Genomic DNA, 15,935 nt, shown 5'->3' with positions numbered 1-15,935 from the left:
ATGAGCTTCTGGTTTTAATAAGAGTGGTGTGGAATCAAAAGAGAACTTTGCAAGTCCAGAGGCCCTGTCAGCCTTAAAGCTTTGTTGCTGTGAGGGAGGAGTAAGAACTTGTCTCTGTGGTTGTCGCCATTGTGTTTTTAGTTTGGGAACAGAAAGCAGTCAGTAAGTCAGGGCTCCTGGGAGTGAGGGAGGAAACCTGCTGAGCGCACAGAGGCTTTTTGGGGTTGTCTTTTGAAGATGTAACGGAGCCTGTTTTCCTGGCAAGGTTTGTGTACACTATGTAAGGCCAGCAAAGATGCACCAGAGTTGTCTCCTGGGTTGTTTGTCTCATAGACGTGATAAGTACAGGCCTTCAGAGAACTTTCCTGCCTGGGGATTGCTTTATTTAGGAAAAGAAATAATCATTGTAGGCACACTGTGTGCTATCGTGAAGAATACAGTCCCTCCATCCTTAGTGGGCTGACAGATGAATGCTTCCAGAATTTAAATGTGTGTGTGTGTGCGCGCGTGTGTATATGTATATATTTATAGTGTGTGTATATATATACACACACATCTTTCTGCAGAAAGAAGCATACAGGCACATGCACACACGCTGCTGAACGCAGGGTAAGGCACTGCCTGATGAAAATCAAGGCTGTTGCATTTAGTCTGCTCTTCCATCACTATCATGCCTGGTGGGGCACAGTGGTTTCCAGGGTCCCTGAGCTGTAATTTTACGAGATCTGCCACGCTAATTTTGCTGTTTCCTTGTTTAATAAAGCTCTTGACTTTGTTTAAAAATTAATGTTAATAGAGCGTTGTTTTCCAAGACATCAAGCAAGCTTAGTGTAATGCTGTTCTTGACTGCCTGCCTTACCCCCTGCTGCTCCTGGTCCTGTGCGGAGACATAGGCTTTAAAGTACTGGTACCTTTTGCGTTCAACACACAGAGCTATAATGAGTGCTTGATATGCAGAGTGATCTGTAGTTAACATGTTTTCTACATGCTACAAGTTTTACTTCCATTCAGCTGCTTTTTTTTTCCCCTAAATCCTAATTTGACTTACTATGCGTTATGGGCTACTGGGTCGGAAAATAGACACTTCCAAAAATCACCTTTTTGGAGGAAGTACTAAGTGTGAGTTATGGTTTAACTTGCTAGTTCTGAGAAGCCTTGGAATAGGTCATACGGAGCATGCCATGTGTAATCAGAGCCATTTCCAGGGTCTGAAGAAAGACTTTTGTGTATACTCTTGGTCTTTTGTTGATTCGAGCGCTCCTAATGTACAAGAATCTCAGCCAGGCCCCTTCTCATATATAATGCAACATCTTGCTTCTCTCATCTTCTGCCTAAGGGACTGAAAGACAGTACAGCAAACCCCGTGTGATACCCTCGCTGGTCTCTGGTTTGGGCTTTATTGTTTTGGGTTTTTTTTTCCACATAGTAGCCTAACTGCTTGCAGATCTGTCCCTGGACAGAGATGTAGCGTAACAGGGCTTTGGCAGAGCGGGGAACAGAACAGAGCTCTGCATTCTAGGGCTGTGATCTAATCAAATGTTAAATTATTTGTCTAATGATTAAGTCTGTTGTAAGGAGGAGAAAGGAGAAGTTTCTGCCAGTGTTTCCAAGCAATCCAAGCATGCAGCACCTCTTCCACAGCGTGCAATCAAAGGGCTTTTTACTGCCTCCCACTAGATGAGGTGCAATATGAAGCTTGGTGGCTATTCAGCCACAGGCCGTGCTAGCTTGTGCACTTAGCTGCACGAGGTTTTGCATCCCTGCTTACACCTATTGCCAGCTATCTTACCAAATCCTTGCCTGTGTTCCTGTAGGCACTGCCAAAAGAAGTCAGATCTTGTCACCAGAAGAGAGGAAGGTTGTGGCATTTCACGAATCGGGTCACGCGCTGGTTGGCTGGCTGCTGGAGCACACCGAGGCGGTGATGAAGGTAACTCCACTACTGGCTGTTGCATAATGAAGCCTGTCACTTGGTGGGAAGAGAGTCCTTTGGGGTTCTCCTCTCTGAGACACATTGATTGTGAATTGTCAGCACTGGTGAGGCTGCACCCCAAATCCTGTGTTCAGTTTTGGGCCCTTCACTACAAGAAGGACATTGAGGGGCTGGAGTGTGTCTGGGGAAGGGTCTGGAGCCCAGGGGTTCTGGGAGCAGCTGAGAGAATTTGGGCTATTTAGGCTAGAGAAGAGAAGGCTGAGGGGAGACCTCATCGCTCTCTACAGCTCCCTGAAAGGAGGTTTTAGCAAGGTGGGCATTGATCTCTTCAAGTGGCAAACGATAGGACAAGAGAAAATGGCCTCAAGTTGCACCAGGGGAGGTTTAGACTGGATATTAGGAAGAATTTCTTTGCTGAAAGATTGGTGAAGCATTAGCACAGGCTGCCCAGGGCACTGGTGGAGTCTCCATCCTTGGGGGTTTTCAGAAAACATGCAGACATGGCACCTGGGACCATGGTTTAGCAGGCACAATGGGGTTGGGCTGACAGTTGGACTGGATGACCTTAGAGGTCTTTTCCAACCTTAATGATTATTTGGCAATACTTGTGTTAAATCTTGCTGGGTTACCCTGACCTCTATGAGTGTGGAGGTGGGAATACTGCAGTAAATACACTGTAGAGAAATCCATTAGGCTCCATTGCTGACAGTGATGGTGCAAAGCTGATTAACCAGCTGCAGGAGAAGCTTTGCACTTAGAAGCCAACTGTAAAGCTGTTTGGAGCAACTGAGTGCCCCGATGCTGCTGCTGGTGCTCGATTCATGCACCTCCTCCAGGCACAGAGCGCTGTCCTGTGTGTGCATGCGTGCATGTGTGATCCCTTTCCCTGCCCTGGCTTGCCAGCGTGTTGGAGCCACTGAAGCTGCCATTGCAGGAACTGCACCGAATACTGATAGATGTGTTTTTCAGATTGGCATGCTTGGGAGTCTGTCTGCCTGAGGCCCTTCTTTTGGAGGGCTTTGCACCCCGGGATGTGTTCTCTGATGCATTTCTCAAAAAGCTTTGACACTGGGGGGAGGTGGGCAGTGGAAATGACAGGGGCGACAGCTCCTTGGCTCACCACCAGCAGCAAATTTACTATGAATGACCTATTGTATGAATTGAACTGTTGTTAATTACTCTAATCTAGTGTGGAAGAAATGGCTCTTATTTTTCTGAGGGTACCCTGTCTTTCTCCAGGTATCTCAGTGAGTCTGGAACACAGTAAAGTGAACTCTGGTTTATACCTTCCAAAGCAGCTCCTAAGTGTCAGAATTTCACTGGTGTTAAGGACAATGTCCTTTTCATTTCTTAAGCAGAAAGCGTATGTCTGCAGCTGTGAAGGCGGAGCCTTCGGGACGGGACTGGTGGCACACTGCTGTTCTTGGCTGTGTCTCTGTAGGTCAGCCAGCCCCATAGCTTTCAGCAAATGTCGCTGGGAATGCAGACCACCCCCTGTTCTCTCTCTGCTGCTGTAGATGGGAGCTCTTTTGTTCCCTGAACTGAGGGAGCTGCTCTGTGTTGCAGGTTTCCATAGCCCCTCGAACAAACGCAGCTCTCGGCTTCGCTCAGATCCTTCCGAGAGAGCAGTACCTCTTCACCAAGGAACAGCTGCTGGAGAGGATGTGTATGGCGCTGGGGGGCAGAGTGGCCGAGGCCATCACCTTCAACAGGGTCACTACAGGTGAGGAGCTAGACCCTGGCACGGGCAGGGTGAGGCTGTGCCTAGTGAGCCTGAACTTCTGCACTTGGCAGTCTGAGCAGTAGAGGTTTCCCATGCTGGGAAGAAGAAATGTCAAAGCACATGTTCTGATCTTGGGCTTGCATTTAAGAGCACGGAGGTCTTTCGTTGTTGGTTATCGCCGTGTTGTTGTAAACTTGTTACAAAGCCTAAGGCTGCAGAGGCAATTACCGAGTGAGACACTGCTCATGGGAGGGCTTAGAGCTTTATGTGCCGTGTTTCCAACTTGTTATATCCAAATGGGATAGCAGCGGGCGGCAGCAGATAGGCACTCTGTGTAAGCTAGGTGCCAGTAGATGTGCTCGCTGTCGTGCACAGGTCCTGCACCACGTGTAGAAGGGTCCATCAGCTGGTGGAGTGTTCGCCTCCACCGGCCCCTGGGAAGACTGATCTCTCAACTGGTGGAGTGCATGTTAGTGCAGGATGTGCTCCTCTTGCACTCAGCTCAGAGCTAGTAAGCATTGCATCTCTCTCTTGCCCAGGAGCACAGGATGACCTGAAGAAGGTGACCAAGATAGCCTACTCCATGGTGAAGCAGTATGGGATGGTGCCCAGCATTGGCCAGCTCTCTTTCCCAGACCTGGAGAGTACAGCTGGAATTGGTCGGCGCCCTTTCAGCCAGGGACTTCAGCAGATGATGGACCATGTAAGGCCACCCTTGGTTACACATTCCCATTTGTTCTTTACCTTCTGCACTTTAGGAAAAAAATGCAAGTAACCTGACCCAAACTATTTGCATTTTTCTGTTAGCCCTTAAGTAGGAAATTTTAACAGCTGAGCACTTACACTACAACAGAACAGGCATTAGGACTGTGCAGTGAGGCACTAAGAACAGGCAAAACCACGTACAGCTGTAAGTTCAGCCTGGTAGCACTGTACTGCCCAGAGCTGCAGTGAGTGGCTGTGAAATATGCTGCAATGCATAAAACTGTGAAAACTGCAGTCCTGATTCCAGTGTGGACAAGACCCTGGTGAGCTTCTGGGAAACAGGAGTGCAATTGTGATTTTTTGGAAAAAATGCTTTGCGGGGAAAGAAGGAATAATCTGGGGAATCTGGGGTGTTGTGGAACTGTGAACAAACACCTGGCAAAGGAAAGATTTTGTTGCATGAAGTCTCCCCAGGCTCTCAGGAGTCCCATGTATATCGAAGCATAGCGACACATGCTTAGATTACAAGAAACCTGTGTCTTAGCAGTCTCAGTTGCACAATTGAAATGTCTCCACTTCCTAGATCATAGAGGCTGCCCTAACTGAAACGATGGTTCAGACTGACTGAAAAACGTTAGCCTGTTTTGACAGGAAATTTGGCTTCATTGCTGCAAAAAAACGTGCCCTGAACTGAAAAGTCAAATATCTGGCAATGAAAAAAAAACTGCTTCAGAAGCACTGTGGTGGTGCTTCCCTGGGGTTTGTGCTGAGCTGCATCTTTTGCTACCGGACAGCCTCCTTAATTAGACCGTATTTCCCATCAGCTGGGGCTTGTGCAGGCGTTTGCTGTTCTTTATCGTGAGCGCTCCTTTGGCTCGTTTCCAAACCATTTATCTTATTTTCTCTTGATGGGAACCACTTTCTGCCTGGCTCAGTTTTTAGATTCCATCCCTCGGTGCTCTCCTTGTTTATCCACATGTTGTGTTTGTTGCCACCTGCGCTTCAAATCTTTCTTCTTGTTACTATCTTCTAGGAAGCAAAAGTCCTGGTGGCTCAGGCTTACCGGCGCACAGAAAAACTCTTATTGGAGAACCGGGACAAGCTGCAAACAGTAAGTTGGAAATGTGTGAGGTTTGGGTTTTCATTTTAACTGCTGTGTTTTGCCTTGCTGCCTACTCTGCTCTGTAGCTTGGCTGTTGCAATGCCTCTGTGGTCCTAGGAAGTCTTGTGGTGTGCTGGGGCTCACTTTGTGAACAAGTGGCTGGTCACAGCGTTTCCCCCAGATGAGGAGCAGGCACAGGGAGGAATGATGGGTGCCTCTTCCAGCAGTGAGTCGTCTGCCTGCTGGCACCAATTGGCATTTGCAGGGCAGAGGAGGAGGAGTGCTCTATGGAAATGATTAAAGCCGCAATGTGTGACCCTCACCTGCACTCCTCTGGTTGCCTCTTGACAGTGTAACTTCCTGGAGAGCAGAAAGTGACTGGTATTGCAAAGCCTGCAAAGGCAGGAACAGCTCATCCTTCCAGGTCCTGAAGATGTACAGGGCAGTTTCTGGCTGCTTTGGGACAATATGGGACCTGTCGTCCTGGCTGGTGCTGGTTAGTGCTTTCTGGTGACTCCAGATAGTTTTCACCTGCCAGCTCCTTGATACTTGATGTACCAGAGAGTCCCGTTTGCAAGGTAGAGCTTTGCCTCCTCCTCTTTGTGTCCTGACAGTCCCCTAGTCACCTTGGTGCATCCCCTCCTCTGCCAGGAGATCTGTGCCCATTGCTCCTCACTGAGCCATGCTTGGCTCGTAGCACCTCCTCGATATGTCCTTCAGAAGTCTGGTCCATAACATCCAAAGTGACCAGGATTCAACTCAGTTGTGCATACTTTGCAAATAAAGCAATCCTTTTCCTTAAATCTTCATTTTAAACAAACAACAACAACAAAAGACCCTTCAGCCATGCAACTGCAGGCCTCCTGTGTGTAGTAAAGTGGCTGGAGCTTGCTTGTTTGGACATCCTGCTGTTGGCTGTATTGCAGCCCTGTCCACGTCACGGAGCCCTGGGAGCGCTCTGAAGGCAGGCGTTGTTAGGAGGTCTCCTCTCTGCAGCCCTCCTCTGTTCTGATGCTTGCATTTAACAGCAGTCAGATATTTGTTAGAGGCTCATCACAGAAGAACTTTTAAGTTAAGCCAGAGTACCTACGGAGTGTGTGTTTAGGTTGCCAGGCCAGTGTGTCGCATCTTGTCAGCAGAACTGAGCAGTTCCGCGTTTGGCAGCCTCCTGCTGCTCAAGTGCGGCCCTTCTGCTGGCAGAGGATGCAGCTTTCCTCCAGAGGAACTCCTGATGACCTGTGCTGGCAGGAACAGGCAGCTCTTTGTTATCACTGTGTATGCAGGGAGAGGCGAGCAGCTCTGGCTGGGGTCTCATTTGTTGCTACTTCTATATCTTAGACAGACAGGGCCACAGGTGCAGTGACAGTGGCAGGAAGGGCACTTCTCTAATTGTTTCTGGACTTCTGACTTGCCAAGTCATTCCCTAGAGCATGCTTTGTCACCTCCAGTGTATTCCTGGCCAAAAACACTCTCGTGAAAGGTGCCAGCAGCCTGGGGAACTTTGTATCTGCTCCACCAGGCTTTGGGGTCGCCCCATTCCAGGGGCTGGGTCCAGATGTGGAGATCAGAGTTGAGGTGGCAGGGAAAGTTCAGTTCAGATCAGTTCAGAGAGGCTGTTTGCCACCCCCTGCGCCTCATTATGCTTTATTTACTCTTTCTAGCTGTCTAACGCCCTCCTGGAGAAAGAAGTGATAAATTATGATGACATTGAAGCTTTGATTGGGCCTCCACCCTATGGGCCGAAGAAAATGATAGCTCCTCAGAGCTGGCTTCAAGCAGAGAGAGACAAGCAAGACACAAGAGATGAAGAAATGCCCCAGCAGCCACCAAACCATGAGGAGGAGGAGGAACCACGCCTGAGACCAGTATGAAGCCCACTCCTGATGTGGAACGGGAGGACTTTGGAGGCTTCTTTTGGGCAGAATCAAAGATAACCGAACAGGGAGTCTTTGTGCTGCTGTTCCCAAAAATTAAATGACGGCTACAATGGCTCTTTTAACAAGCTTTTCCCTGCAGGAAGGAGAACTCCTTAGGATTTTGAAATTGATTCTCAGCAGGGTAGTAGTGATTAGGAGTTGGGTAAATCTAATCCACTGGAAAGATTTCTCATGCACAGGAGCGGTGTACCTGTTCTTAGGGGTGAAAGAGCCTGTGGAGTCCTTGTAAGCCACCTTTCGCTGTGCTGTGTGACATGGCAGGAGTGTGGGACCATTCCCTTCAGTGTGGGAATGGTCAGTAGAGTGAAACCCCTGCAAGACTCCGAGCTGGCTGAACTGCTGTAGATCTTGTGCAACTCTGCTGTAAATTTTGATTGCCTCTGCTACTGAACATAAAAAAGAAATAGAAAAACAGGTGTCACTAGAATAAACTGCCCGTAATGTGCTGCTGTGTTTGTAGAATATGTCAGCATGTGGATTTGTGTGTTGGCACACAGAAGCTTGTTATAGCTATGGAGTTTACAGGACAGGGCTTTCCTCTCCCTGGCCAATAACTTATATTCAGTTTTCATCACTAGCATCTTGCAAGCAAAGATTGCAGAAAACCTGTGTGTGTGGAAGCCAGCAGAACCCCACAGCATGGCGTTCGAAACCAGTGCTGCAGAGTGATTCTGAGTTACGCAGTGGGCAGTGTCCAGCGGCACTGCTGGATTGGTGCTGTCAGGAGCTCGAGGTGTATTCACTGAGAAGCCTCGCTAAAAAGCCAGCAGTTCTCCAGCTCCGTCCTCATGGCTCTTACAGAACAAGCTGTGATGACGTGGTTGGCTATCATTCATCAGAGAGCGCATTAAAACCACGCTGGTGCCTGGTGTGCTCTGGCTGGGTTAATACTTTAGGAAAGAGTATTGTCTTGAGTTATTCCGTGGGGATTGTTTGTGACCTGAAAGACCCCAGCCCAAGCCCAGTTTCTCACAGTTTCAACTCCCAGCCCTCAAGCTGCAATTACAGTCCCCGGGCTCCTGCCCACAGAGTCAGGCTGGAGCTGAGCAGAGCTTTTCGTTTTCCCTTTCCCTGGGGAGGAGGGTGTCCTGCAAGGTGACCTCTGCCCTGTCCTGACACAGAGCTGCCTGCAGTGTCTCCATGCTGGTTGTCGTCCTTGTGGTGGGGGGCAATTTCCCATGCTTTCAGGGTCAGAATTGGTTTTCTGTGTTGGGATGTTACTGCCTGTATTTTTTTTCTCCCAGATGTGTTTGTTTCTTCACAAGTTTGTTCTTTGAATTCACTTTTCCAGCAGAAAATAAGGTTTTAAGCATTCTTTGGTCTCATTTTTTAAGTCATAGCTGTTCGGAGCTTCCTGAACAAACCCTTTGCTGGAAGGATTCAGTTCTGTGACGGTGCTATGCTGGGACAGACAGGACAGTGCAGGCTCCTCCGTGGCTTCCAAGGTGTAGTGGGCATGGCTGTGCCATTGCCTCCTGCTGCTGGAGCATCCAGGCTCGCCCAAGGTGCGTAGTGTACCCGATCCCTCCTGCCCCACCAAAAGTGCTGCTGCTGCCCACCCCAAACTGGGGACTGTGCCGGTGGCAGAGCCCTGGGCTGGGGTGTGGGTGTGGAGGGGAGCCGGGAATCCTCTGGAATGGTGTAACCCCTGCTCCATGTCATCTCATCCTGCTGGGCCTGGATGGAGGCACTGGGGTGTGGGAGAGGGTAGGGGAGAAGGGAGGGCAGCTGGGGCGCAGGAGAGGGGAGAGAAGGGGCAGCTGGGGCGCGGGAGAGGGGAGGGAAGGGGGCAACTGGGATTGAGGAAGAAGGGAGGGAAGTTGGCAGCTGAGGTGCAGGAGAGGGGAGGGCATCTGGGGCACAGGAGGGAGCAACGGGGGTGCAGGAGAGGCCGGGGCAGCGCCGTGCGGAGAGGCAGCCGCTCGTGGCCAGGCAGGCGCTGCGAGGGTGCCGGTAGCGGGGTCCCACCCGGCCCGGGGCTCCCCTCGCCTGGCCTCGTGTGGCCCCTTTAAGCCGCCGCCATCTTTGTTGCGGGCGCGGTGAAGCCTCCGCCAGGCGCTTCCGGCTCCCTGCCCTCACTAGGCGGTTCCCGCGGCGCTGCCCATTGGCCGCCACTGCCGCACTTCCGGCGTGCGCCTGGCAGCCGCTTCCTTTTCCGGTCGGCCATTTGCCGTGGCGGGAGGTAAGTGCGGCGCTGCCGGGGCCGCGGGGCGCCATCCGCCGCCATCCGCCCGCGGGGGCTGGGCCCGGGGCCGGCAGGGGTCTCTCGGAGCCCCGCGTGGGGGCGTTGGGGCCGAGGGATGGTTCTGAGCCGGGGCTGCAGGCCGGAGGCCCTAGGGATGGGCCTGACTCGGGGCCCCGGGGGTAGCGGGGCGGGTAGGGGGTGAAGCGGACCCGGTGCTCCGGCGTGCCCGCCTTTACCTCTGCCCCCGTCCTTAGGCCGCAGCAGCCATGGCGCCCAGCCGCAATGGGATGATCCTGAAGCCCCACTTCCACAAGGACTGGCAGCGGCGAGTGGCAACGTGGTTCAACCAGCCCGCCCGCAAGATCCGCAGGTGAGTGCCCGCCGCCCGGCTTCGCTGTCGCCGGGGCTGCAGCACCGGCGTTGGACGGGGACGTTGCCCGCCCTCTCAGGCTGCTGCACCGCGGCGCTGTTTTCAGCTCTTCCCTATGCTTTATGTGTGAAAGGTGGGGATCGCAGCGGGGCGAGGGGAGTTTCTGCTCAGGGTGAGACCGTTCCAGTTGCAGTCAAGTGATGAGAAATCTCCGGAATCGCTGTACCGCCTTGATGATTCCCTTGAACCCTGGTATCTCTGATGACTGTGGCTGTTCTGGAGAAGCAGGTATCGCCTGTCAGAGCTGCTAGGCCAGTATTGGGGTTTGTTTCGGAGAGATTTCTACGCGGCAGATGTGTCCCAGCAAGGGAAGCTATAGAAGTGTAAAATCGTTTGGGTTGAAAGAGACCCTTAAGGCCATACAATTTCAGCCCCCTGCCATGGGCAGGGACACCTCTTACTAGATCAGGATACTCGAAGCCCTATCCGACCTGGCCTTGAACATCTCTAGGGATGGGGCATCCACAAATTCTCTGGGCAACATGTGCCAGTGCCTCCCCACCTCACAGGAAAACATTCTTCTTAATTTTTAATCTAAATCTCTACTTTCAGCTTCAAACCGTTCTGCATGGTCCTATCCCTGCAATCCCTGTTAAAGAGCCCCTTTTCAGCTTTCCTGTACCCTTTCAGTACTGAAAGCTGCTATAAAGTTTCTGACAGCGTAGGAGTGGCACATCTGGCAGAAATTCCTGATTGCTCTCCCTTTCGGTGTTCCAGGAGGAAGGCCCGCCAGGCGAAGGCTCGCCGCATCGCTCCCCGTCCAGTGGCTGGGCCCATCCGGCCGATAGTGAGGTGCCCTACAATCAGATACCACAAAAAAGTTCGTGCTGGTAGAGGCTTCAGCCTAGAAGAGCTTAAAGTAAGTACAGAGAGCTGATCCCAACCCATCAAATAAACCTAGGATCTGAGCTTTGTTGTCCTGTTAGTCTGCGTGTGGACAGCACACGGGTGACACGGCGTTGATGTCTGCTGCCACTGGCTTAGCCAGGGAGGCATTGGTGTTGCTGGCTCTGTAGGAGCACAGAAAATACTTGTCTCGCTTTTTCTCTGACTGAGGTGTAGGGTGTGACTGTGTGTCAGAGCGAAAGGTGGCTCTGAAAAGCAAATGTCTGTTTGTCTGGCCGGGTTGGCACTCAGAATTCTGTTAAATTGAGATTCTTCTAGAGCCTTAATTGCATCTCCCTAACTTATTGGGGAGCGGGAGAGGCTAACAACTTCGTTTAAATCTTTTGTTTCTTTGTGAAACATCTTTGTTGCCCAGAGAAGTTGTGGTTGCCCCATCCCTGGAGGTGTTCAAGGCTAGGTTGGATGGGCCTTTAAGCAACCTGGTCGAGTGGGAGGTGTCCCTCCCTGTGGCTGGGGCTTAGAACCGGGCTTTAAGGTCCCTTCCAACTCACTATTCCGTGATTCTATGATCCTTCTGCTAATCCTGAACATTTTAGCCAACATGAACCTATTCATTTGCTGGATCAAGTGAACCATGGTCAACTTCTTCCTGAGAGAATTAAGGGATCTTGTGCCAGGAAAGGGAACAGTTTAGCGTGGCCTCGCAGAGTAGCTGTGGCTGGTTTTTTTTGCATAGCTACGAGTTGGTTTAGAAACATTTCAAGTCTGTGGGAAATGTTGAGTGTCCTCCATTGCTTCAGGAAACCGTTCTGTGACCTCCCCAGGTGTGTGGAGCCCATGGGCTGGTAAGGCTTAGCTGTGGTGGGCTGCAGAAACCCCTGCCTGTGCGTTTCCACACAGTGGGCAGGAACAAACATCAGTGCTTGCTGGCAGCTGGCATCCACAGCCGCCTCTTGTGCGTTGTTTACTGTCTAATTAAAACATTTATAACAGTGAAATTAGTGTATTGAAGCAGTAAAATTGTTCTTCTGGATGCTAAATGCTTCATTACCTTATTTTTCATTAATTTTTTGATAATGGTGGAGTACAAAATGTTACCCAGATGTTTATCTCTAAACAGAAAATTAGGTTATTTCATGTTTAAGATGGTTACAAAAAATTACTCTTTAATGGAGCTTCCAGTAGCTGATGAACCAGAGTTGTCCGTGTGCTGGCTTCGTAAATTTGTCTCTTGAGAGTTCAAATGTCCCCTCACAATCACTCGAGGGTGCACTTTTCTCTCCTGAGAAATTCAGCCTGCAAAAATTATGCCCTGTGAAGTCTCTCGTTTTAGGCATTAGAATACAGGCACCGAGGTTCCTTTTGCATGTGGGGTAGTCGATCCATTGTGCCAGACCCTCGTGCTACCAATGTTGAGTTGGATGCTGAGCCTTCCTCCAGACCCTGTAGACTGTGATGACTGCGCTCAAACCTTTGTCTGGCTGATGACTGAGCGGCTCCCGGCAGTAGCATGGGAGCGCTGGGAGTTGTCAAATGCTGAAACCATGCGCTCTCTCTTCAGCTTGCTGGCATTAACAAAAGGTTTGCCCGGACTATTGGAATCTCTGTGGATCCCCGGCGACGCAACAAGTCTACTGAGTCCCTACAAGCCAACGTGCAGAGGCTGAAGGAGTACCGCTCCAAGCTCATCCTCTTCCCAAGGAAGCCAGCTATGCCCAAGAAGGGAGACAGCTCTGTAAGTACTTGGCTGATAGAAACATTTCACAGGGGCTGTGCCTGGTAACATTTCCAGAGGTTTGGTTGTCAGTCCATCGTAATGTCACCGTTGGTGGCAGCAGCCCTCCTCTGAGGGCCATGTAGTTCCCATGCACGTATACAGGGAACGAGTGAACCCGGCACGAGGCCAGGCGTGGTGGAATCCCCTTCCGCAGGGGTCTCTGGGATTAGGATCACGCTTAGTGCAGACCTCTGCCCCAGGGACTGCCGTGCTGCTGAAGGGTGGCAGCTCAGCTGTAGGGCTGGGAGCTCTCTTTGCTGTAGCTTTTGTTGTTGTCCAAATATCTGAGTTGTAATTTATGAAGCCAAATTATCAGAATGGCTGAAAAGTCCATCTGGAATTGTCTTCTGCTGTGGTTACAGCTACCTGGAAAGAGTGAGGAAGGCGAGGACAAACTTTTCAATAGAGTAGGTCAGTAAAAGCCATGTGTAAAGCAGTGCTGAGAAGGTTGTTGCTATTGGCATAGAAAAATGGTTTCCATGAAGTCTCACCGAGACCCAGAGTGTGGTTGGCTTTCCTTACCTGTGCTTGGCTCTGCCTCTGTGGTAAATGCACGCTTCCCTTGGGGTGCCGCGAGTCACGGAATGAGGTGGGCTGTTGAAGCTGTCCTCAGTCTCCTGGAAAGCGTTGGCTCTGAGCCACTTAACCAGAGCACAGTCTGCGGAGCCCACTAAGCCCAGGCTGCCTTTCAGAACAGGGAGACAGGGTCTAGAGCTTTTGTATCAGTCGGCACAGATACTTGTGCCTGGAATACAGTAGCAAATTCCTTTACTTGAAATCAGTTATCTAAGATCACACTTCAATGTCTTTGTGCAATGCCCAACTCTTACAAGAGGCTGGAATTGGCCTTGGAAGGAATTGCTGAGGGATACACTGGGTATCAAACTAAATATGGCACAGTAGATGTTTTTTCCAGCTGGCAGAACTGAAGGGCCACTGCTCCTGTGGCCGGATCTGGGTGGATCGATAGCCAGGCGAAACGCGGGTTGTTGATGCGGCACGTCTGCGCCGAGCACTCCTGTAGCTGCGTGGCTGAAATGCTGAATTGGTTACTGGTTGATGTTAAATCTCATCAGGATCATTAGTTAACAGTGTGTAGAAGCTGTGTCCCTGCACATGAGACACATTTTTAACCCAGGTGCTGCCCAAGAAATTCTAAACACTGTTCTGTCCTCTCCTGCAGGCTGAGGAACTCAAGCTGGCGACTCAGCTGACCGGGCCGGTTATGCCAATCAAGAATGTAAGTGTAATTAATTGAAGTCTGTGACAGAATGGACACTGAAGCTTTATGGGCAGGGTTTTCTGGTGGCTGTCCTACTGTTAAGGGTTGCTGTCTCCAGGCACTTCCCATCCTGGTCAGAGAAAACTAGGAGAAGGCTGAGCTCATCCTCTTCAGCAAAGAATCCTTTGGTTTGTTTGGTTCCCCAGTGTTGCAGAGCAGACTGCAAGGAGCTCCTTATGTGGAGTTCCACTAAGTTTCTGATCAGCGGAGGGAGCCCTTACATTCCAAGCTCTGGTTTTGGACCAGACAAGCATTCCAGGCCAGCAGTGTCAGGGACCCAGGTCAAGATGGGTTGGCTGGGAATAATCCTATTTGTATTCTCCTTCTCCTCTCAGTGGCATGTGGAGAAGCAGAGCTGTGCTCACTCTCCAGAGGAGGAACCTCTGCTCTGGTCCGAAATTGCACAGTTCCTCTGAGGGCTCAGGCTAAAGCGTGCATGAAGCGTCTCCAGTTTGTGCTCAGTGTTGTGGGCTCTGGGGTCACTTGTTCCCTTGAGGGACTTCGTACCCCTGTGAAACTGGGGGTGCTTATGGATTGCTGTCTGGGGAGTCGGGGTGCTGGCAGCACCACAGCCTAGGCATGTTCTGTAGTCACCACTTGCTGTTTCCAAAAGGCGCTGTTGACAGCACGCCACAAACCTGACTCAGATTCCACGATGCGCTTGTTTTTCCCTGGTATGTTCTGGTCTGGCGCTGACGCGTGCCCGCAAATTGGAAGCCAGTTGAGATGAGGTGCCTGGCGGAGTGACGATAAGGGCAAGGCCTGTAGATGGCATAAACGCTCTGTGCTTAATGGCATCCTGGAGCTACTGGCAAAAATGTAACTGGACTAATTGCGTTAAGCCTTAAATGTGGTCTCCTCTGGGAGCCTCTGATGTGCAGCCTGACTGTCTGGCACTCTCTCCCACTAGGTTTTCAAACGGGAGAAGGCCCGTGTTATCTCGGAAGATGAGAAGAACTTCAAGGCCTTTGTCAGCCTGCGTATGGCACGGGCCAACGCCCGGCTCTTTGGGATTCGTGCAAAACGCGCCAAAGAGGCAGCAGAGCAGGATGTGGAGAAGAAGAAATGAACTGTTCTCTCTAGAACTGTCAATAAAAAAATGTAGAAACATGGGTGTGCTGTCTTTGTAGGGCGGATGTGCAGGACTGGGCTGCCCTGTGCTGCTGCCGCATTTGAGCAGTGTGTGGATCGTGGGCTGCTGTACGTGGAGGGACGCGGGCTGGGGGAGTTGCTGTTGAAATGTGGGAAGCCTTATTTACCGGGATTAGAGCTGCAAACTTCCCTGAAAGCAAGTGAAACAAACGCCTGTGCAGCTCCTTGGGGCGAGGCCTCTTGGCTTTGTCTCGAGTGATGGCAGCTTTGCTGGACCTTGACCCAGCCTGGCAGCCTCTGGGGCTGCAGAAGCTGCTTAATCGGGGTTTTGTGGGATACCTGCTCCCTGGCAAGCTCTGCTTCCCACTTACCTGTCTCCTGTGCTGACGTTTCAGATGCAATGAGTTAAATCTGATGAGGCCCTGGCACAGGTTGCCCAGGGAAACTAGCTGCCCCCTCCCTGGAGGTGTTCAAAGCCAGGCTGGATGGGGTTTTGAGCAATCTGATCCAGTGGGAGGTGTCCGTGCCCATGGCAGGGGGGCTGGAACTGGATGGGCTTTGAGGTCCCTTACAACTCAAACCTTTCTGTGGTTCCAGGATTTTCTGGCTCTGTGAGGCAGAGCAGCTGGGGCTGCACCGCAGAGTGGGGTGCCAGGGTGGGTGTTTGGTGCACTTTAGGCAGCCTCTGGCCTTGCTGGGCTTCAGTTTAGTCCCTGCTGCTGTTCCTGTGGATCTCGAGCCTTTTCTTCACAGAAATACATTGATGGCACCAAGGAGCAGCCCAGCCCCTGCCTGGTGAGGGGTTTGGGGGCTCCTGGTTGCTGCTGGCTCCAGAACATGAGGGTGTCAGGGCTGGGTGCCACGCGTGATGGGGCACCATTGGGCTCTGTCCCGCTCTGGGGAGCGCTTGAGCGCACCCCTGT

General features: G+C 51.3%; 2 protein-coding genes and 1 non-coding gene across 4 annotated transcripts in view; all 3 read left to right on the top strand.

The window, feature by feature from the left end:
* SPG7 (SPG7 matrix AAA peptidase subunit, paraplegin) overlaps positions 1–8,906 on the top strand; it is a 35,413-nt gene extending 26,507 nt beyond the window's left edge. The window contains exons 14-18 of one of the 2 annotated variants that reach the window (XM_054078497.1): positions 1,815–1,930; positions 3,500–3,656; positions 4,196–4,359; positions 5,395–5,472; positions 7,125–8,906. In XM_054078497.1, the coding sequence (XP_053934472.1) occupies positions 1,815–1,930; positions 3,500–3,656; positions 4,196–4,359; positions 5,395–5,472; positions 7,125–7,334 (725 nt within the window). In that variant the 3' untranslated portion in view covers positions 7,335–8,906. The remainder of the gene's footprint in view (positions 1–1,814; positions 1,931–3,499; positions 3,657–4,195; positions 4,360–5,394; positions 5,473–7,124) is intronic. The other variant, XM_054078498.1, reaches the window with a different exon arrangement.
* Positions 8,907–9,532: 626 nt separating this feature from the next.
* On the top strand, positions 9,533–15,030 carry RPL13 (ribosomal protein L13). The gene is made up of 6 exons (XM_009563218.2): positions 9,533–9,582; positions 9,840–9,955; positions 10,733–10,874; positions 12,423–12,596; positions 13,822–13,878; positions 14,831–15,030. Exons 2-6 carry the CDS (start codon positions 9,852–9,854, stop codon positions 14,987–14,989), a joined length of 636 nt encoding a protein of 211 aa, XP_009561513.2. The 5' UTR covers positions 9,533–9,582; positions 9,840–9,851; the 3' UTR covers positions 14,990–15,030.
* On the top strand, positions 10,154–10,233 carry LOC128853546 (small nucleolar RNA MBII-202). Its single transcript, XR_008452153.1, has one exon. It is a non-coding gene; the product is annotated as a small nucleolar RNA MBII-202 (small nucleolar RNA).
* Positions 15,031–15,935: the final 905 nt, after the last annotated feature.

The sequence above is a fragment of the Cuculus canorus genome, chromosome 13 (genome assembly GCF_017976375.1).
Source record: "Cuculus canorus isolate bCucCan1 chromosome 13, bCucCan1.pri, whole genome shotgun sequence".
Taxonomy (NCBI): Eukaryota; Metazoa; Chordata; class Aves; order Cuculiformes; family Cuculidae; genus Cuculus; species Cuculus canorus.
The sequence above is the reverse complement of the archived record's forward strand: the minus strand, read 5'-3'. Positions and strand labels throughout refer to the sequence as shown.